Source organism: Sporothrix schenckii (assembly GCF_000961545.1).
Source record: "Sporothrix schenckii 1099-18 chromosome Unknown Cont42, whole genome shotgun sequence".
NCBI classification, from domain to species: domain Eukaryota; kingdom Fungi; phylum Ascomycota; class Sordariomycetes; order Ophiostomatales; family Ophiostomataceae; genus Sporothrix; species Sporothrix schenckii.
In genome coordinates, this window is record NW_015971143.1 from 2291752 (window position 1) to 2313013 (window position 21262).

General features: G+C 53.2%; 9 protein-coding genes across 9 annotated transcripts; 3 read left to right on the plus strand and 6 right to left on the minus strand.

Moving 5' to 3' along the window:
* Window positions 1–2335: 2335 nt before the first annotated feature.
* Window positions 2336–3334, plus strand: SPSK_01856 (catechol 1,2-dioxygenase; the record flags this gene model as incomplete). Its single annotated transcript, XM_016728755.1, has 1 exon — window positions 2336–3334. The coding sequence occupies one exon, from the start codon at window positions 2336–2338 to the stop codon at window positions 3332–3334; it is 999 nt and encodes a 332-aa protein (XP_016590275.1).
* A 337-nt stretch (window positions 3335–3671) lies between these two features.
* On the minus strand, window positions 3672–4040 carry SPSK_02047 (uncharacterized protein; the record flags this gene model as incomplete). Its single annotated transcript, XM_016728943.1, has 1 exon — window positions 3672–4040. One exon carries the CDS (start codon window positions 4038–4040, stop codon window positions 3672–3674), a length of 369 nt encoding a protein of 122 aa, XP_016590276.1.
* Window positions 4041–4530: 490 nt separating this feature from the next.
* On the minus strand, window positions 4531–6000 carry SPSK_01707 (uncharacterized protein; the record flags this gene model as incomplete). Its single annotated transcript, XM_016728614.1, has 1 exon — window positions 4531–6000. The coding sequence occupies one exon, from the start codon at window positions 5998–6000 to the stop codon at window positions 4531–4533; it is 1470 nt and encodes a 489-aa protein (XP_016590277.1).
* Window positions 6001–6762: 762 nt separating this feature from the next.
* On the minus strand, window positions 6763–8182 carry SPSK_01724 (L-iditol 2-dehydrogenase; the record flags this gene model as incomplete). Its single annotated transcript, XM_016728630.1, has 2 exons — window positions 6763–7445; window positions 7654–8182. 2 exons carry the CDS (start codon window positions 8180–8182, stop codon window positions 6763–6765), a joined length of 1212 nt encoding a protein of 403 aa, XP_016590278.1.
* Window positions 8183–9639: 1457 nt separating this feature from the next.
* SPSK_01669 (uncharacterized protein) lies at window positions 9640–11222 on the minus strand (the record flags this gene model as incomplete). The annotated part of the gene is made up of 3 exons (XM_016728576.1): window positions 9640–10284; window positions 10542–11039; window positions 11145–11222. 3 exons carry the CDS (start codon window positions 11220–11222, stop codon window positions 9640–9642), a joined length of 1221 nt encoding a protein of 406 aa, XP_016590279.1.
* Window positions 11223–12154: 932 nt separating this feature from the next.
* On the plus strand, window positions 12155–13096 carry SPSK_01873 (uncharacterized protein; the record flags this gene model as incomplete). The annotated part of the gene is made up of 3 exons (XM_016728772.1): window positions 12155–12266; window positions 12373–12767; window positions 12851–13096. 3 exons carry the CDS (start codon window positions 12155–12157, stop codon window positions 13094–13096), a joined length of 753 nt encoding a protein of 250 aa, XP_016590280.1.
* A 2972-nt stretch (window positions 13097–16068) lies between these two features.
* On the plus strand, window positions 16069–17093 carry SPSK_01846 (acetylxylan esterase; the record flags this gene model as incomplete). The annotated part of the gene is made up of 3 exons (XM_016728745.1): window positions 16069–16227; window positions 16292–16405; window positions 16485–17093. The coding sequence occupies 3 exons, from the start codon at window positions 16069–16071 to the stop codon at window positions 17091–17093; spliced, it is 882 nt and encodes a 293-aa protein (XP_016590281.1).
* A 637-nt stretch (window positions 17094–17730) lies between these two features.
* Window positions 17731–18024, minus strand: SPSK_11025 (uncharacterized protein; the record flags this gene model as incomplete). Its single annotated transcript, XM_016737245.1, has 1 exon — window positions 17731–18024. One exon carries the CDS (start codon window positions 18022–18024, stop codon window positions 17731–17733), a length of 294 nt encoding a protein of 97 aa, XP_016590282.1.
* A 454-nt stretch (window positions 18025–18478) lies between these two features.
* On the minus strand, window positions 18479–19731 carry SPSK_01776 (uncharacterized protein; the record flags this gene model as incomplete). The annotated part of the gene is made up of 2 exons (XM_016728680.1): window positions 18479–18930; window positions 18987–19731. The coding sequence occupies 2 exons, from the start codon at window positions 19729–19731 to the stop codon at window positions 18479–18481; spliced, it is 1197 nt and encodes a 398-aa protein (XP_016590283.1).
* Between the last annotated feature and the right edge of the window lie 1531 nt (window positions 19732–21262).

Here is a 21262-nt window from a genome sequence, read left to right on the forward strand (position 1 = left end):
CTGCAATGCTCAACCCGGAGGAGGATATGACTAAAAATTCCAGCTTTTAAAACGCAGGAGCTTTCTGGACCAGTAGGACGAGAGAAGGCCTCACTTCTTTTCCATGCCGTCGGCTTGTCCATAATTGTCATACCGGCCGCAAAGGGGTAGGGGGTGATTTCCAGCACCTTCCAGGAATGCGACCCTAATGAGAATAAGAAACGGACAGCGTGCGGAGCATCATCGTGACCAAGGTGTCGGGAGACAAACAACCGGACGTTGAAACCATCCAAAGGAAAGCCGACGAAGTACCGGACGCCATGGACTAGAGACACAGAGCCACTCTTTCCAGTATCCCATCCCATCACCTTATCCGTCAGGCGCTCAGATGCTGCGGGGTGAAGCTTGTCTCCTTAATTTATGACTTTTTAAGTCAACCACGGCTTGGTCCACGAGACAGGTGGCCTGACTTGATCAAGTCAGAAATTACACTGAGGGCCCAGCAGACACTCTCTATGACAAGCAGCGTCAAAGATCTGCTCCAGGTGTCTCCGGACACGGAGTTCGCTTGCAACTGATAGACATATGTCGCCGTTGTGTCGGACAGTTCGGCTCGAGATACTGCATTGGCGGCGGATGTATGTGGACAACCACCATGCCTAGCAGCAAGCAAAAGCTTTACGTCGAGACCACAATCACGAAGCGATCGATGAACAGGTGCATCCCTGAGCACCTGTAAACCATCCGTTGCAGGGAGGTTAGTCACGAGAGCGTCTTCTATGACAACGTTAAGACAAAACAGTGTGAAAACGAGCATTGTTAAACGAGGTGGGAGCCAGGGATGCTTCTTTTCCATCATGCAGGACTTTGCGGCGTGTACATCCGGCCAATGTCACGAACATTGGCTTGTGTATGGTTTTGATAACCGCTGTGACCAGCAAATGGGGAAACTCTTGCCAGTTTCATTAATGAGGCTTGAACTCGAACTTCCAATGTTGCCCGAAAGATTGAAGGGAGCATTCCCACATGACACCTATTTGCTACTCCACACGGTCAAGGTCTGCAATTGATAGATTATCGTGTTCTGGTATTCACTTTTTTCGGTTTAAGACGTTTTACTGAGCGTTGGCGTGGAATCTGTGGTATCTCTAGTTTTATTTGTTTAAATTAGAGCAGCAAACCCTATCGCAGTAATCTTGCCACGGAAGTTAAAATGGCATAGTGCTCTAGCAACATTGCTGGTGGGCATCATGTCGAGGCGGGGAGTCTTTAAGGACACCCACGAAAAGTTGTTCCTGGACGAGGCGTGGCTACGAATAAATGCAGTCGTTTTTGGAGAAGCATGTAGCAGCCCTCCGTCGACAGGCATCCTCTTCACAATACAAATAGCCCACACCCCATTCGCCATTTCTTCGTGTTTTGCAAACATCGGGCAATGCACAACAGAGGAGACGGCCCAGCGTGGAGGCATGACGGGCATGGGAAAAAAGAATCCCCAAAACCTGGGTAAGTGTTACTCCGTGCGGAGAGAAAGAGCGAGCCAATGAGGGCCCGGTTTGCGACAAAATTATCCAATGAGAGGCTACCTTTTGGATGGTTTCATACGGAATGGTGGACGCAGTGTTGACGCTGACAGTCGCTAGTCACCTGCATCGGCTGGAACACACTGGCAGAGCGGACGCAGCAGTGCGGGTGCATAGCGGGGAAGACGGCTGTCTGCAACGGCATGTGGCGGACGGTTGGCGCAAGCCAGCAGGGGACAGGTAGTCGCTCCACAGGTCCTGGGGACTACTGAGCACTACGGCGTTTTATTTCTCCCGGTCCAGGACCCGTCGTTTTCTTTCTTGCTCTGCACCCAACAGCGCATTCTACCGCGCTGCCAACCGTGCGGACATGCTGTCATGCCGTCACCTGTGTAGAACAGCCCCCATCTTGCTCCAAACTACCGGGAGAACCGATTCCAGTAGCATGCCCGCCAGCACACCATCCAATGGCGTGGCGGGGTTCGGTCCCAGTGCCCGTTTGGCGTGCCTCTGACCCTTCCGGCGCAAAGTACTCCGCGAGGCCCCTGGGGGGGTCCTGCCGGGCCAGGCTGTCGTTTTGCCGTCATGTTTTTCCCACACCCGATCGCCATTGATGTCGTTTCGAGAGGGGAAGTTGTATATGAAGACACGCGGTATCTTGTTCTCTCGATCCTGGTTTCCAACAATCTCTGTCTCTCCTCTATTTTCTCCTACATGCCGTCCGCACTCTCCTCGTGCCTATTCGTCCATACTCGTGACACCTGCTCGTTCCTTCTATACACAACCGCTAAAACCCCCACAAACCACCGCCACATTACACAACATCACCCAAAATGAGCTCTGCACCAACTGAGGCTGCCGCCAACGGCAACAGCAACAGCAACGGCAACGGCAACGGCACCTCGTCAGACCATGCCTCGCGCTTCGACCCCAACTTCACCGCCCACGTCATCGGCCTCATGGCCGCCGAGACCAAGCCGCGCCACCGAGAAATCCTGTCGTCGCTGATCAAGCACCTGCACGACTTCTGCCGCGAGATCGAGCTGACGCAGGAAGAGTGGGTCATTGGCGTCAACTACGTCAACTCCATTGGCCAGGCCTACAGGAAGAACCGCAACGAGGCATGGCGCGTGTGCGACATCCTGGGCGTCGAGTCGCTGGTCGACGAGATCAACCACAAGGTCGCCAGCGCCGACGGCAAGCAGCCCACGTCGTCCACCATCCTCGGCCCCTTCTGGTCGCCCGACACACCCTTCCGCGACCTCGGCGCGTCCGTCGTCCAGGACATGCCCAAGGACGGCCAGCTGACCTACTTCCACGGCGTCATGCAGGACGTCGAGACCGGCAAGGGCATCCCCAACGCTGTCTTTGACATGTGGCAGGCCAGCACCAACGGCAAGTACGACACCTTTGACCCGGACAACCAGTCCCGCCACAACCTGCGCGGCAAGTTCCGCACCGACGCCGACGGCCGGTACTACTTTTACTGCCTCAAGCCCACCGAGTATGCCATCGACACGTCTGGTCCCTCGGCCGATCTGCTGCGCATCATGGGCCGCCACCCGTACCGCCCGGCCCACATTCACGTCATGGCAACGCACGACGACTACATCGGTGTGACCGCCCAGCTGTACCCCAGCGATGACCCGTACCTCGAGACCGACACCGCCTGCGCCGTCAAGGACGATCTGATCCTCAACTTTAAACCGGCCGCCAAGGACGAGCCCCAGGGCGCCACGCTGGACTGCGAGTACAACATTTCCCTGTTGTCCAAGAAGTACAAGCCCGACTCGACCATGTTGATGGAGAATGCAAACCAGAACAAGTTCTAGGAGGTGAGTCTGGTTGTGTCCTGCGTCGTGTGTTTCTGAATAGAGTAGGACAACGAAAACTCGTCTACCGAGCGACGTGCGAGTTGAACATGTATGATTCATATTGCTTTTCTCTCATCATTAGCGTACAAATTGCATATGTGAACTGTTGTCCTCTGCGCTTTGCCCGCGTAAAATTTGCCGGTCGCATTGTGGTCCGGCATGGTCATACGTTTCGTCGATTCTGGCCACCGTCGTCTCAACTCTAGGCATGCAAGGCACCAGAATGCAAGGGCCGGGCCGTCCGTAATCCAACCGCCGTCTGCCCCCTTCGCAGGCCCGTCGCTCGCCCCTGGCCCTAAATCTCCAGTAGAGTCGCCGCCAGCGTCAACGCGCCCGGAATTGCCTGCACATACAGGATCCGTTTGCTCGACGTGGCCGCTCCAAAGAGGCCTGCCACCACAATGCAGCCCTGGAAAAAGACCAGGATCTGCGAGCCAAACGAGGCCACCGGGTGAACCAAGCCCCAGAACAGGCCCGCCGCCAAAAATCCATTGTACAGGCCCATGTTGGCCGCCAGCGGGCGACTCTTCTCGGCAAAGTCGGCCGTCAGCTTAAACGACTTGCGCCCGCGGGGCGTCGTCCACAAAAACATTTCAAGCACAAGGATATAGACGTGCAGGAGGCCGAGCAGCGTCGACAGCGTGCCAGAGATGGAGAGCGACATCGTGGTGGGAGGTGGGAGACGGGAGGGACGACGAGGTTGTCGGACTGTTAGGAAGGGCTTGTCGATTGGATGTGGCGGCCTTTGTTGAGTCGGGGAGAGTAAGAATCGAGTCAGAAACGACGCAGGGCCTCACTCTGCTCATGCGTTAAGGCCGCTAAAGACAGCTGAAACAATGGAATACAGTGCGTAAGGTAAGTAAACTGTGTCGCTTATTAACATCCCTGAACCCGACGGTCGCAGGGAAACTAGTTCACTTAGTTCAGCCACTTAATTCAGGGTCCAAAGCCAACAGTCAAAAGTAAATAGATCGAAAGTAGTAAATTGTAAACAAGGCTATTCGTCAGTCTGTAGTTGAATATACCAAATAAATCCGAAGGGTATTTAGTGGCTAACGCACGAAGACAAATCATGTCAAAAGTGGAAAGAAAGCTATGGACAAAAATCTCCCATGTCGACAGTCACCCCGATGTCCTTCTGACGCGCCTCTCCCCTACTCTGCGGCAACCGCCTCAGCCTCAACCTTCTTGATCTCGTCGACGGCCGGCGCTTTGTTCTCCTTGTTCTCGCCGATGCTCTCCTTCTTGGCCGCAGCCGCTGCCGCTGTCAGGGTGGTCACGTGAGCAGCCAGCTCAGCTTCCTTGGCCTGTGAGGCCGTCAGCTGCGACTTGGTCGAGTCGTGCGCCGCCTTCGTCTCCTTGTGCGCAGCAGCCTCCTTCTCGAGGTCCGACTTGGTGGCGGCGTGTGCCGCCTTCTCAGCCTCCACAGCGCTGGTGGTCCCCTTGTGGGCAGCGACCTCCTTCTCCAGGTCGGCCTTGACAGCAGCATGTGCCACGACCTCCTTCTCAAGATCCGCCTTGGACGTCGCGTGGGCTGCTACTTCCTTCTCCAGGTCCGCCTTGGAGGAAGCATGCGCCGTCTTCTCGTCCTCGAGCGATGATTCGGCGGCAGCAACAGCGCTGGCCTTGGTCGCAACCTCAGCCTGCGCCTTCTCCGTCTCAGACTTGGCCGCGGCAAGCGCAGCCTTGGCCTCGGCCAGTTCGGTCTGGGTGGCCGTGGCGCTGCTCTCGGCCGTGCTCAGCTTGCTTGTAAGGGTTTCAATCTGGGCCTTGAGATCGGCGACCTGGGCAGCAGATGCCTCGGTGGCGGATGTGGCAGAGGCGGCGGCAGCCTCAGAGGCCTTCTTCTCTGCCGCAACCTGCGCCTTGAGCTCCTCGACCTGAGCAGCGGCGGCAGAAGCACTGCTCTCGGCGGCGGCCAGATTGGTGTTGAGGGCTTCGATCTGGGCCTTGAGGTCGGCAATCTGGGCGGCAGAGGCCTCACTGGCCGACGTAGCCGATGCCGTAGCGACCGCGACGTTCTTCTTCTCGGCCTCGAGCTGCGCCTTGAGTTGGTCGACCTCAGCAGCAGCAGCGGCAGCAGCCGAAGCAGCAGCAGACGCAGCAGCTGTCTTGTCCGCCTCGGCAGCCTTGGCTGCTGCAGCGGCGGCCGCAGCCTTCTTCTCCGCCTCCTTCTCCGCCTCGGCCAGGCTTGCCATTGCCGCCGTCAGGTCGGTCGACAGCTGGGCCACGTTGGCCTCGAGCTCGGCAGTCTTCGAAGACGCAGCAGCGTGCGCCGCCTCGAGCTCCTGGTGTTTTGTCGTGGCTGTCGTCAGGTCCGTCTTGAGCTGCGTCACCTCGGCCTCGTGTGTCGACACCAGAGCATCGCGCTCGCTCCGGGCGGCGGCAGCCTCCTTCTGTGCGCTTTCGACATTTGCGGTGAGCTCGGCCTTCTCCTTGGCATGGCTCTCGGTCAGGGAAGTCGACGACGTCAACGATTCGTCCGCCTGTGCCTGCAGCTTCTTGATCTGCTCGTCTTTGCTGGTCGCCTGCTCCGTGGCCTCCTCGAGCTTCTTCTGAAGCTCCGTCAGCGTCGCCCGAAGCTCGTCCGCCTCACCCGTGTCGCGCGACAAATAGCTTCCCATGACGTGCCTGTTCGTGTGGTGGGTGTGTTTGTGTGGTTTGTGGTGAAGAAGATAACATGCGACTCCTTGAGAAACGGCAAAATGAAAGTTGCGTGTCGTACTACATAAATGACTGCTCAATAAAATTTTGCCAACATGTGCTTGGAGCGGTATGCACATAACCGTGTCAGCGTTTCCGAAGCTACGAAGTACAGTGGATGAGGTAGCACTGCCAGTGGGGTCGCGATGGAGCACTGAGACCACAACTGCGAAAACCAGCTCACGCCTCGTGCAAAAGTGACTTAGCGCCCCTACGAAGGCCCGCAACAACAGCGACGATCATTCACAGGGGGCTGGGTGCAGTGGCTCGTGTGCTGGGGGCTGGGAGCTTTCCGTTCGCATCGACGACACACCGCTATTGACGAACAAATGTGACGTACACCCGCTTCAACTGTTGGATGGGAGATGCAACGCCATGGTCGGGACAAACAGTGAGAAAGGCTGAAAGATAAATAAAAAGGCTGTATTTTCAGCCACCAAAAATGTGATATTGGTTTGTATTCGTTTTTTTATGTTTTTTTTTTTTAATCTACTTCGTCACATGTAAAAATATATCTCGAAATTGGGTTATGAAGGACAGATATGAATTGTGATACCGTTATTTCGTTTTACCTGTTTCTTTTCATTCTGAACCACGACAATTTCCACGTTAAACCAGAAAACGTATGTACAACACATGACAAATGGCTATATACAAGACCAAACTCCCGCAATAAGTTCTGATCACACCTCTTGATTCCGGATAATCACTTTGATATCGTTTCCGGCAGCAACGGCCTCAAACGCATCCTTTGCCCGCGACATGGGAAAGCTCGCTGTGATGAGAGGCGCAATATCCACGACGCCACGGCCTAGCATCTCGATGGCCGAGGGGAAACACGACGCCGTATACCGCGTGATGCCCCGCACATCGAGCTCCTTGTTGGTGATGGCAATGGTCGGGAAGATATTGGTCTGGATGTGGCCCAGGCCCACCTGAAGGTACACACCGCCGTCCTTGCAGATGGCCACGCCGTGGAGCATAGCGTCTTGCGCACCACTGGCCTCGATGACGCGGTCGACACCACCCTCGTCAGCCAGCCCGACCTCGTCCAGAATGGCATCCATGCGTGCTTGGGCGACCATCCAGGCTTTGTCGCCAGGTGTCGTGTAATCATGAGAGGCGCTCCCGCTGCTATCCGTCCCATTCGTTCCGGTGCCGTTGGTGTCGCTCTGTCTTGGAGACAGATCTGGGAGACTGTCGATTTGGAAGACGTGGTCGATGATGGGCCGCCCAGTCAGTGGGGACTTGTATGCTTTGGCAAACTCGACCCTTGATGGCTTGATATCAAACGCAACGATCCTCCGTGCAGAGTAAGCGTGTGCCACAGCCGCCGTGATCAGACCGATGGGGCCACAGCCGCTGTCTATTGTATTAGTAAGGACAAACGACCGTGTACCAGCTCCGCTCCCTGGGGCAAGGATGGGTCTCACAAAATAGCAATCGTCTGGTGGGCACGGAGGTCGGCACGTTTGCCAATTTGCACGCCGATCTGGCCAGTCAGTAAACAGGACCACGGTAGTTAGTTTCATCGTCCAGGAAGGAATGACTCACTGCCAATGGTTGTATACTACCTGCGACGTCCCAAGGCACGGATTTGGGAATTTTGGGTGCCATGTCGACCGGCAGCACGTAGAAGCGGGAGAGAGTGCCATGCACGCCAGGCGTGCCGCAGTAGCGGATGGTCGTGCAGATGTTCATGCGCCCGCCCTTGCAGTTGATGCATTTTTGGCAAGGCAAACCGGGTTCCACGGCCACGTGGTCACCCACTGCATGCGTGGTCACTGCCGCACCCACGGCCTCGATGATACCCGCCGCCTCGTGGCCCATGACTGATGGCGCGCCTATGGGCCGGCCCCCAACACCGCCGTTGCAGTACGAGTGCATGTCGGAGCCACAGATGCCATTGGCCATGACGCGCACTAGAACGCTGTCCGGTCTTAATAGGGGTAGGGGCACGGGCTCAATGGAAATGGTGCGCGTCTTCACGAGCAGGCAGGACGTGTTGGCCGGCAGGTTGAGAGCCAGGACGTTGTCTGGCTGCAGGTCCTGTTGCTTTCCATGGTGCTGGTGGTGGGTGGTGTGGTTGTCAACGTGCGCCATTTTGGCGAATGGGGGGAGAGGAAGGTGCAACAAATGCAAAATGGTGCAACCCTGAGCACGAGACGAACTGTGAGTTTTGGCTGATGGCAACGTGCTCAGCAGGGTGCAGGGCGGCGCAGGGTGACAGACAAATGAGATGGGACAGAAATCAAATGAAAATCAAAGTCCGAGGAGCGTGCGTTGTGATTTCTGACCAGACCTGTAATTCTGTGCCGTGCCAGTATGTCTTTTCCTTGGAGCTTCCCTGGAGTATTTTTATTAGTTTGAGCCCGGGGGAAGCGGCGAGTGCAGCAGAGCTAAAACCCAAGAGAGTTGCAGCATTGTTGTGCATGCGACCTCGCCTGTGCCATTTGCCATTTGATTTATTCTTCCGCCGCCCTTGTTCTCGCTGCCGGTCATCGGTGCGGAGAATTTCAAGGCGTGCTTTAATGTTGCCTAAGTGGGACCCAGTACCAGTCCAAACTCAGTGAAGGCCAGGTCCAGGTCGGTGGAAAGCTGACCGATGCGGCCGTTCACATGACCGGCTGCAGATGCAGAAATACGGCACGGACACGCCTCGGAACGGGCGAAATGCATTGTTTTGTCGTGTTGATGGAGGTGCCAGGAAGTGGTATCATGCTTGTCTGATTTTTCTTACTTGGCTGCTTCCCGCTTGGTTGAGACATGCATTGTCCGCAAGGATTTACGCAATGAAAGCCCATAAATTTAGGTAATGGTGCGAGAGGCTGCAGTAGCTGTGAGCGAAGCGTGGTGGGCGTGGGGGCCACCGCTCTCTCACACGACCACGCGGGAAGACCGCTTGTACGGCGATGTCCCTGATGTTGCAGCCGATAGGAGAATTCCGTAACTTCAACGATTGCGTGACTTTCGGCACTGATAATGCACCGCAACAACTGTCGTAGTCGGACAATACGAGTTCGGTTGGGTAGGACCCGGGCGCCGTGCCATCTGCATCATGGTGGACATATGCCGCAAATCGTCCATACTGTCTTCAGGGAAGTGACGGCTGGGACTCTCCTTCTCCGTGCAGGCTGTCCGAATGATACACTCGACAACGCCTCCCCAATGGGCAGTGTCGGTGTTTATGTTACCGGCCACCGATCGATATATTTGATTGTAACATTTACTCAGTGGATATTTATTATCGCTTTCAAGCACATCCATTTCCTGCAGTCGTTATAATCAACATCAGGCGATGATTCGTTACCATTGCTACTTTTTTAACCTGATTGTTAATGGATCGAAATGGGCGCCAAGATATGGAAACAGACGCTAGTCCATGGCCCTATTGTTGACATACAGTTTCGTCCATCGTCTTAGACTAACACCAGAATGACATTAGCTAACAGTATCGGCTTCACGACTCCTTTACGGTCTATTTTCGATAGTAATATACTGATATTTAACTAATAGAGGGTATGTGACTGTCATTCGATAACGAGTGAGAAGCTACACAACTAAGAGATTATGAAGCGAGACGCGGTTCTTAATGCGTGCCGAGTTGGACGAGCACAGATGTGATTTGGGGAGCGATGCAATGCCACCACAGACAGAAGCACAAGTACATCCGATGGTGCCCATGACAATGTTGTCGTTCTCGCAGCGTGCTTCCCGCCCGCCAACTGACACACAGTCTCAAACGGCCGGTCGTTGACGGCGCCAATCACAAAGGAGGTGTCCTTTGTCGGAAACGATGCATATGGTACCAGTTTCGGGTGTCCAATGCCCCAGCGATGCGCCTCTTTCTCGAGGTTCGGCCGCGGTATGTAGACGATGGCCATGATGCTGAACGTTCTTTCAAGCAGCGACGTGTCAACGTGTTGTCCAATCCCCCCAAAACGGCTGCCGGTCACGTCCCATTGGCGTAGTGCCGAAAGAATTGCTCCGTGAAGGTATGAGCCAGTGCACTTGCCCACGAGCCCAACACCAGGCATGGTTGGCACGCTATACGGCTCACCCGTGATGTGCAAAAGGCCACGTTTGGCCGCACCGATCACATCACAACCGGCACGGCTGTCATGGATCTGTGGAACGTACTCGGATATGCTGGCCAGAATAACCGATAGGTTAACGGCCTTCAGGGCTCTGTAGCCGAGGCCAAACTGGTCTAGTTTTTCAGGAATAAATTTTTCGACGTTGTAAGTTGTTAGCGACGCAATTAAAGAATCAGAAACTACAGTCCACGCAAGAAACAGAAAAGAAAAAGGGCAAAAGATGATACAATACTGTTGCCATATACGACATATAGGCGTTGGCTATTCGTCATCGTTATACATACACTTCAGTATTTATACAGTGTCGTTATACGTGGTGTGCCGTTATGCCGTTTTGTTGTTATTCCTCTGTCCCTCAGCCATACATTCGCATCCGCATCCGCATCTGCGGCCGTCGCAGCCGCAGCCACAGGCGCAGGCGCGTCCATGTACAGCACAAGGCAGTCCGGATTGGCCTTTTTTCGAATCTCGACCCAGCTCTCATTCGACCGCTGTGGACTGCGGCTGTCATCGCTCCTTCCACCACTGTGATCGCCGCGGCGCCGGCCGGCGCCGTCTCGCGCAACGGGCTGAATGACTTTGACCGGCGACTGCACCGCCGGGTCGACATACACCTTGTCATTCAATGTCGACCGCCGTCCTTGTCCGAGGAGCCGCCGCCGCTTCCGCTCAAGGACTCGTTGAGAATACGCGACGCCGGCGTCAAGAGCGCGGTGCACAAAAAATCGTTTGTTCATACCACATTCAAGCCGCCGTCTTGGTTCAGCGCCTGCCGCGGCAGGTTCTCGAGCAGCGTCTTTTCGTCGTACTCGATCCACCGGCGTGACGACAGACCAGGCGGCTGGGTCGCCTGCTGGAGTGCGCTGTGTATCCGTGCACAGCCAGCGCGCTACACCTCGTCGCGGAGCGCGACCCAGGGGCGAAGATACATAAGATAGTACTTTTGTCCAATGTCAGTGCGGCCAGACGTAGTGGGCTGCGGGCTCGTCGATTTTGACTGAGAGGACGGAGAAGATCAACTCGCAGCATCCGAAGCCGAGGACCATCGCATATGCGGTGGCACACTTGTCGAGACGCGGTACGGAAGCAGCTGTGGATGGATTGACCTCTCAGCGACAGGCAAAGAACCTTCCCCACTACAATTGGAATGAACCTTGGTCGTACAGCGAAAAGCTCGGATCATGTGACCAAATCGTATCATATTCTGGATTGGCGAATCCGCATTTTCTCGTGACCATACCAACCGCGCCGATGTCCCCAACTATAGAGAACCTAGGACCCCCACAGCAACGAAAAACAAAAACAAAAATGGCGTTGCAACATTTAATCACAACAAATTTGAAAGTCTCAAAGTCGCAGCCCTGGTCTCCTGTCAACACGTCATCGTGCTAGGCCTTCTCGCTTTTAGCCCTATTTCGTCTTCACTACGCAGCCGATCGTCTTTGTGCACCTTCAGAATCCCCCCCTTCACTTGTATTTCTCGACCAGACCCTCCAGTTTCCTGGTCCTCCACTCCTCCGGCCTCCTTTTACTCGCTCTGTTCTGGCGGCACGTCATGGCGTCCCCTTCGCCTGCGCAGAATAGCAGGGACCTGCGGCCAGGTGAGTGCAGATCTTGAGGCGGAACAAGCAAGAGCGAGCCTGCGCCAAACGGCCCATTTTAACGAGTTACTCCAAGAAGAGCTGAGATAGGAAAGGGACCGAAAGAGCTGTCCGTTTGCCTCTTACCCATGTTCCCCTGGCTTCCCTGGCTTCCCCTTGACATCGATCTGACCTTGACCTAGCCGCTGACGTTCTTCGAACACTCCGCATCACCCAGGTCAACCATCCACCCAATTTCTGCCACAGATCAACGGCTCACACGCCCACCGGAACAAGACGACGAGTAACTAAGACACGGCATGAAAAGAAAATGTAAGTACAGCGGCAAGGAGTGAGAGCGCGCGCTACGCCCCTCGCCCACCTCCCTTACGGAAAGAATGGAGACGTTGTTTAAGGACTGCGGTTTCGGCCATCCTGTGACCATCGAGACCAAGGCCCTGGTCGAGTCCGTTGCCAAGGAGAAGAACGAGTTACGGTCAAACGACATTGGTGAGAAAGATAAAGAAGGCTGTGTAAGAATGCAGCAAGTTGAAGGGGCTAGGAGAATATCGGGAAAAAGAGACGGTAATACCGTCGCATCACGAAATCCTCGCAGCCCGTGTCCTAATCACCCGCTTCGCGCACGATGACAGCTTAGTTAAGCTGTTACAACAGAGCGCCATTGAGCATTTCTCGTCCGCTCCAGTCCGAAGCGGTGGCTACAATGCCGGTCAAGAAGAAAAGCACGACGAGGATGAAGAGGATGACGAAGATGCTGACGAAAACTACGACAACGGCAAATTCATCGACAGTGGAGCAGTCGAAGCCAAGGGCAAAGAAGCAAATGAGGCAACCAAGAACAAAGAGGAAAACAATGGACCAGACCAAACTCCGCAGCTCTTCCAGCACGGCGTCCTTCTTCTCGTGCGAGCGATGAAAGTTTTCGACGCCAACTCTCTGCACTCTATACCCCTTTACTCCCTTGCCCGCTTCATTGTCTTCCCTTCCACGGTCCCTTTTCCACGGCCAAGGGGCATGACCACGACCAGTCTCTGCCAAAAAGCAGGCGTTTTTCACCCCTGACTGCAGACTAGCATCTCTTGCCCTCGACACTTCTCGCTTTCCGTCAAAGCCTTGATCCTGCTCTTAACGGCAGTTCTATACCAGCAGAGATAGCCCCGCGGAGAAAGACCAGCGTCGACAACCAAATTGTCCCGACCAGTCCAGCAAAGCGCAGCCGTGTTGTCACCGATAATAGCAGTCAGGAGTCCCGGCCTCTCAACCCAGCGACCATTCGCGGCCGCACTACCGTTCCGCAATGCAAAGCCACAACAACATGACGGCACGCTCGACTTTTCCCGAGACCAGTTTTCTCCCACGGTGGACGCTGACAGACTCAGCAACTAGTTTCCGACATCTTTGCCGACTCGTACCTTTTGTCTCTCCATTGTCTTGAGCGACTGATCAACATAGTCAAGTTTAAGGCCACCACAGCATTGATTAAGCCGACGGAAGGAGCGATCGTCTCCGAGTCCGTGATGTCAAGCCTCTATGGAATGGAAGGCATGCTTTTGGCCACTCCCCGGCACTCGCTCACTGTAAGTCAAGGTCACTAATATGCTGCATCGCCATCTTCCTCGAAGGTGTTTATTTGGTATTGTTGGACGACGGGCTGCAATAGGAGTACTCATGCTAACAATAAATATAGGCACAGCTCCGGGACACCGTCTCAAAAAAGTCTGGTGGTCAGTACTGGATTTTTGGAGCGATTTGCGAGAAATGCACCTACCATTTTATTGCAAAGCACCCCGCAGGTCTGCCTGTCAACAGCGTTTCCTCCGAGATGACTCGCAACATCGCAGTGGCTGTCGGCGACGAGTTAATTCGCATCGTGAATCTCTGGCCTGGACCACTCAGCGACGTCACATGTCTGCGAATCTCAAAAAGTTCCGGTTTCTCACACAAAGTCGGAAACGAGCTGATGAAGATCGCTATTTGGAACCTCGGTGGATATGCATATTGCAGTGCAGGTCCCCATATGTCAAGAAGCATCCGGGAAACAACCTCTCCATGCGGGTTTCGGTGTGACTTTTGGAACCCGAGACGTTCCAAAACTATTCAATTTCGCCGGAAGTCTCGCAAAATCTAGTCAAGGTGTGCCGCGCCGAGTGGTGAATACTCAGCTGTTAGAGTAACGGTTGGGCCGCTCTGTCCGGATAACGTTAGTTCCCAGCACTGCACTTCGCAACGACTTCGAATCTGGTTCGCTACCCAATCTTAGTATTCCGCCCCTCGACCGTGGATAGTCCCTGTCGCAGACGCGCTGTTGCAAATGTTTGAGGACACTGGACATGTTAAGGTGGCGTTGCTAGCCGGGGCACATCGGCTTGTTGGATTATTGCGGGATATTGAGATGATGTAGATGATGTACCGTCTTTTAAATATACCAAATGTGCCAATTTACCCTCTGTTGTCGTTTATGCGCGCGTAAAAAATGTATACGGGGCGACACACCACGCCTCAAACCAGTACTACAACAACCAAGAATTCACCCGAGGTAACCTCACGATCCTTGATTACAGTTGAAATCTCCCTTTTCCTGGTCAAATATCCCTCGTTCTCCGAATCACAACACTCCCACTCACGTTCGTGTTTGGTGGTTGACACTCTTCGTCTGTTTCTTCTTCGACCACGATGGCATTGTCCATTCGACTCTCCACAAGACACCTTTCTCCCGGTCGCGACTTCCCACTTACGCTCGCATTAACAAATCCATATCCGGCTCGGTCGCGACTTTGTCCTGAACATTTGCGCCAGTCCATGTTTCTTCCGCTAGACCTGTGCGAAAGTAGAACTATCGCTAGTTTTAGCATCCCATCTCTTCTCCAACTGCGCCGACCAGTGATCCAGGCGAGTTTCTCACCAACTCACTTTTACAAGTCGCCGACCCGAGCAACGACATCGTCACGTGTATCCGATTTTCTTGCTATTGACGTCCATTTGACTTGTCACCGACGACTGGTCCAAAAGCGTGCCCACCCAAAGCTCATGGTTGCAATTTTGACACATGATATCGCTCTCACAGTTCGTTTCTCCCTCGCCCCTGCGGCACTTCATGCACGCTAGCATGCTGCAAACAGGACACACGATGCATCTTACCGCCCAGGATTCTGTCGTCTGCATACCAGACTCCCAGGAGACCCGTGAGAAACCTGATAGCCAAGAAACGGTTTCTCAATTCTTTTCATCGTCAATTTTCGACAATGATTGCGACGATAGCTACGTGGATGTGAACCGGGGCGGTGAGCTCGAGCGATCGCCGGCACGGTAGCCGAGTACTGGCAGGCACATACCGTGTACATGACTCTCACTTTACATTCCTCACCGATTTATTTGTTATTTTATTTTCTTTCACACGGAAATCTATTGATTACTTCAATACTGCTTGCTACGGAATATTTCCATTTCTCAATCGATAATAACGGCAACGTATTTGGGTAAGCTTGGGTCATGTAGTATGGCTGCTATCAATCACGAGCCATGCAACCGAATCTACCATGAAATATATGATTATGATACGAAGAAAGGAACAATAACCACTGTCAATAACTCTGTGGTTTACATTGGTGTTTTCTCTCCTACGCAATAATGGAGGCGCCGGTCTCATGGAAGGAAACAGGCGAAAAATTTTGACCCAGAGTACCTCGTTTCGGCTTTTGGATACGGCAATATTAAAGTAAAAGGAACGGAGTGTAAAAGTAATTGATACCAAATATATTACTTCGGCTCGTGTAGACGGCAATGGAAGTTGATACGTACAATTTGATGGGATATACGTCCAGAGGCTTCACCGTTTTACAACCACTAGATGCGGCTAAATGGTGGTGATTCATACCCCTGAACGGAAGTCCTACCCGACGTTCCTAGCCATGGAACACCAATTACAGTTGAGTTGTATAAGAATCAATACCTGGCTTTATATTGTACGCTGCACTATATCCACGGACATACGAAAGACATTAAATCATGCGTTCCAGGAAAGGCTTCGCATCGGCAACTAAGATCGGTAATACCCAAATAAGGATACTGGCGAACCTGTACTCTATTTTTGGGCTCTTCGGAAACATGGTTTATTTTAGAATTATACTCCAGAGCTATGGTAAGTGCTGTTTATTTTATAACCTCATGACTTGCTCCCCGAGTGTGTATATAACATCACACGTCCGCCTCTGCGTGGACGAATGGCCAGTCCTCAAAAACATCACGCAACGAGTTTTCATATATATTTACTATTTACTAAATTTATAACAGAATGCTTTTTTGGTCATTGGCCACCGTGGTGGCGTCTGCGGCCTTTGCCGCTGGCGCATCGCTTAAGCCAGTCACGAGCTTCGGCGCGAACCCAACGAGTATACAAATGTACCTCTACGTTCCGGACAAAGTCGCAGAGAAACCAGCCGTCATTGTTGCAGTGAGTCATAGATAGACAAAATCCCTCGAGTGGGACAGCGTATGGAGTACTTATTCGAAATTAGCTGCACCCGTGCGGGGGATCCGCAACAGGATGGTATTCGCAGACAAAACTGCCTTCATATGCAGACAAGAACGGCTTCATTCTGATCTATCCCGGTACGACCCATATGAGCAACGTAAGCATCGACATCCCTCTCCGATTTGTCGCGTTCTCCTAAATATGTTTTCTAACTCTTTCTTTTTGTCCGTCTTTAGTGTTGGGATGTCCAGAACCCCGCAAGTCTCACGCACAACGGTGGCGGCGATGCCGGTGGCATTATCAGCATGGTCAATTACACCCTGGCCAAGTACAACGGTGATGCGTCCAAGGTCTACGTCATGGGCGGCTCGTCTGGTGCAATGATGACCAACGTGATGGCGGGCTCCTACCCGGATGTCTTCGAAGCTGGCGCAGCGTTCTCCGGCGTTGCGCATGCCTGTTTTGCCGGCGCGGCAGGCGCAACGCCCATGTCGCCCAACCAGACCTGTGCACAGGGCCAGATTTCTCACTCGGCGAAGCAATGGGGTGACTTCGTGCGCAACTCATACCCTGGATATACCGGTCGGCGGCCACGGATGCAAATCTTCCATGGCTTGGCCGACACTTTGGTTCGCCCGGCATGTGCGGAGCAGGCCTTGTTGCAGTGGTCCAACGTACTGGGCGTGGAACTCACCAAAAATGTTACGGGAGTCCCCTCTGCAGCATACACACAGGAGATCTATGGAGATGGCACCAAGCTGCAAGGTTTCTTCGGGAAGGGCGTTGGCCATATCGCGCCAGTGAACGAGCCGCTGATGCTGAAGTTTTTTGGCATTACTCAATAAGTAAATGTTTAGTAGCCTGTGCGTCCTGTCAGGACCGCCATGTTGCAAGGAGATAGGGACTTAGGTACAGCAAAAAATGGTGTGTAGTTCAGACATTTTGTTCCTCATCAAATTCAGACCAACAAGACGCGAAAACCACTATGCATCAGCTTGGATGAGTCTTTTTGTTTTAATCTAGCACCGTACGTGTAATTCACAAATCCACGAAGAGCTAGTTTTACCTGACTCTGCTTCTCTCTCAAAAATAAATACATTTATACTAAAGGTCATCGGCAGCGGACTATTGAAATCCTCGTTTCTGTCGAGCGACGTGACGATGCCGGAAAAGTGATACGGCACGCGCCGGACATGCTTCGGTGGAGCGCGTTGGTCATGGTCAGATCTGCCGTGGTGGTGTCGTACGTGCCCCTACCCTGGCCAGTGAACCAAAAGTCGTGGCCATACAGATACATGGGGTGGGGCACGTTGTTAGACGTCAAAATAACAATGTAGGCCCAAGTGTTGGCGTCAGGGCTTAAGTGTTGGCGTCAGGAAACTGGTAGACGGTTTGGGCGGAGCCCTAGGTGTCGTTGCTCTCGGACACCTGTAAGAGCGTCGGGTAATCCTACTGCGAGACGAATGACGTGGAGCGTATTTCCTAAAGACCGACGCCATTTTTGCCCCGATACAGACCGATGGCAAAGGTCGTCGTGGTGTCCGGGTCGTCCGCGGTTGCACTAGCCAGGTATGGCAGAAGACTGGCCATGGGCACATCCTCGCAAGTGGTCGTGCCGTCGTCGGTGGCACTCGACCACGCCGTCGAAGTCGGATCGGATGTCGACGATGAGTCGTAGCGTACAATTCCCAGCACGTTGCTGGGTCTGTCATTTTCGCCGTACGACTGCACCACGGCGCATCCAAAATTCTGTGACGGACTCGGTCGTCGTTTCATTCGCCGTCACGACCACATCGTATCGCTGGCTCATGCTAATGGATATGCTCTCAGCTGCATACGGCACAACCGGCAAGGGGAAATCCACACACTGCAATTTCAATGCATTTCTTCTAGGCTGTGCTTTATTGGTATTCAGTCTTTCTTTGTTTTGTATCAACAGAAATAACCGGGGCTTTTCCACTTTTGTCAAGTTTTCAAGCACTACCGAGTAGTAGGGCCTCTCTTTTTGATTAAATTGTCATTTTGTCAATCTTCTTGCTCTCATCCCGCTGCACGTGCCTCGGCTGACTGTTGCTTCGAGGAGCAAAACGATGGGCAGCATAGGCAGCACGGGCAGTTGTTAAGTAGTGTAAGAACGGCTATCGGTCCGCCGTGACCCCGTGTAAAATGTATATAAAAACGCCATACTGTCTGCCTTAAAGGGATATATTATACTTAAAGCACAAAAACATTAGAATCCATGTTCGTTTAACCATCGAAGAAGATCAGTTTCTGCTTTCGCTCTTAGCTCGGCCTTCTGTGCATCGTCCATCTTTTCAAGGGCCGATTCACTACATAGCGGGTACGGGCAGATGAGACTTTGTAACCGTAGCACAGCATGGATCTTCTCAACGCCCTTTATTTCTCTCGGCGTGACCACACCATGTTTTGCCATTGCGGCATTCCATGTTTTGGCCATTTCCCATGTCTCCTTGGAATCCTCGTCTAATTTGTCAAGTGGCTTGGTAAAGTCGCCTGACAACTTGGCTTTGTTGAAGGCAGTATCTGGATGAGTTATATTGCAGCCAATGTCGTAGAGGAGTGAGTTGAACTCATCAAAGGGATTAGAGACAAAAGACCAGTCATAGTCCAGTATGGCTGTAATTTTCTTTGTTTCTTTGTCGAACAGCATGTTATTCAAGGCTGTAAAATTGTCAGCGGTCGTTTTGACTTCCGTGAACTAAATCATTCCTACTTACTGAGGTCTCCGTGTATTAAAATCCTATGATTAATGTCAACACCACTGAGAAGTTTCTCCAGGCCACCGGTGCTTAAAAATTGATCGACTCTTGCGCCTACCCCATTGCACTTCCAGCCCTGAGCCAATGAACTTTTTGCCGCCTCTTGGAGTTCCATCATTATTTTGGCTTGCTTCCATCCAGTATACGAATCCTGAGGACTCGATTTAAGGAAAGCTGCTTCTCCACTGACGATTTCTCCACTGGAGTTAAATGTAAGACCGCCAAACCCTGTCACTCCTTCTGGTAGTCTTGCCGCCTGGATGGCAGAAAAAGCAGCAGCGATCTGGCCGAGGACTATAACCTTGTCTGTAAATTTCAGAGACGCGAACTCCAAGTCCAGGTCTATGCCACGCATGAGCTCCGACATTGTCCATCCGTAGCAACTTTCATCCGCATTTGCATCTGTAGAGGTAGCTGGCGCCCAGGCATAGATAGCAGGAACCAATGAAGCGATCTTGGCTTGTACCATGGACTGACGGACAAGGCTCTGCACTGCTATGTCATTCTCCACGCGGTTGGTATTATTCATTCCAGAGGCTCTGAGATTGCTGAGTTTGAGGACCAGAACAGATACGCCTTCAGGAGGCGCTTTGCTTGTACCAGGCTGCGTACCTGGGAATATCGAAGTGGATGCTGGTTTTGCGAGCTTCACCTGGTATAAAAAGTTGTTGTAGGGCCACTGATAGTCATCACTGTAGGCCATGGTCGAAATACTGAAAGGCTATGCCGTGAAATCAGTGACAGAGCTTTATTGGAAAAGCGCTCTGTTACGTACCTGTAACCCTTGATTTCGGAGGAGTCTCTCAATTACAATGAGTCGACGTCTATATCCCTCATGGTTAGTACTGACAGGCATCTTTTGGGAGTGAATGAGTTGTCGAGTAAGTTAAAACCCGGGGCGTGAAGTGGGAGTGTATCGGCAACAGAGAAGGATGACCCCGAAAAAAATGGCCTCGACTGGAATTATGATTGAATTTATATCATTTGCTTTGGGGCGCTGTTGTGGCACAGCAAATAAGCAAAGGGATATACGGCAACTTTGAAAATTTCCTGTAAAGCGGCGCAGCCATAATTCCCGACACCCGATTGGTACAATACAGACTGAGTATACTACCAACAGTTGATTTGATATATTATTTTATGTAAATAATAAAGGGCCTCAATAACCTACTCGCCACCGGCCCTACGACGGAGTCCTGTTGCCGTCACCTCCGTGCGGCCTGGACCACCGTCATGCAGTGGGCGCGGCCCAGAGGCGTTATCTTTGAGCCGGCTAAAAGCGAACTCCTCCACTTCTCCCGAGCCCACACCGCTCCGGCAACGCCGCTAAACCTCGGCGGCCGTGTCCTTTTAGAGCCCCGCCCGACGGCGCGCTTCCTCGGTATATGGTTGGATAGGAAACTCCTCTTTTCGGAACACCTCCGGTAAGTACAACGACGCCTGGCCACGCAACGTTACGCTCTTACGAGACTCACTGGTAAAACGTGGGGCTGTACCCTCCCGCGCGCCCGCGCAATTTACACGGCCGTACTCCGGAGTACAGCCGCGTACGGTGCGGGCGTGTTCCTCCCAGAAAACAACAATAACCGCCGCCCCACAGCCAGTATCGACGCCGTTTTTCACGGTTACCTCCGGGTGATTATCGGGGCCTACCGTACTACACCCATCCACCTCCTACACTCTGAGGCCGGTATACCGTCGTTGGATCTTTACCTTCAGTACAGACGAGCCGTCTTCTTATCCCGGCCAACCTACTAAACGATGGCGCGGGCTATTAAGTACGCCGTCCTCCCCCCCACGTACCACGCTTCTTACCGCCCCCCCGCTTTACCACCTCCCCCGGCCCCGGAGGAGGTAGACTGGGCCACCGTACTTCACCGATAGAAGGCCCGGTGGTAACTGGCCGCCAACACAGGCCACGATCACGCACCCACCGCTAACCAAACGCCATATTGGAACGCTTCGGCCGTCCGACGCCGCCACCACCATTTAACCAAGGCCGAAAACAGCCTCCTTACGCAAATACGCACCGGCCATATAGGCCTCCGGGCTTATCTCTTCCGAAGGCAGGCGGTAGATTCACCAGAATACCAATACGGCGCAGATGAAGAGACCGCAGCCCACGTCCTCTTAAACTGTACAAACGTACCGCCCCGGCCCCCGGACTGGCCCTACACCACCGATGAATTACACCGCCGGCTGCGCTCCGGCCTCACAGTAAGGCCACTCCTCCG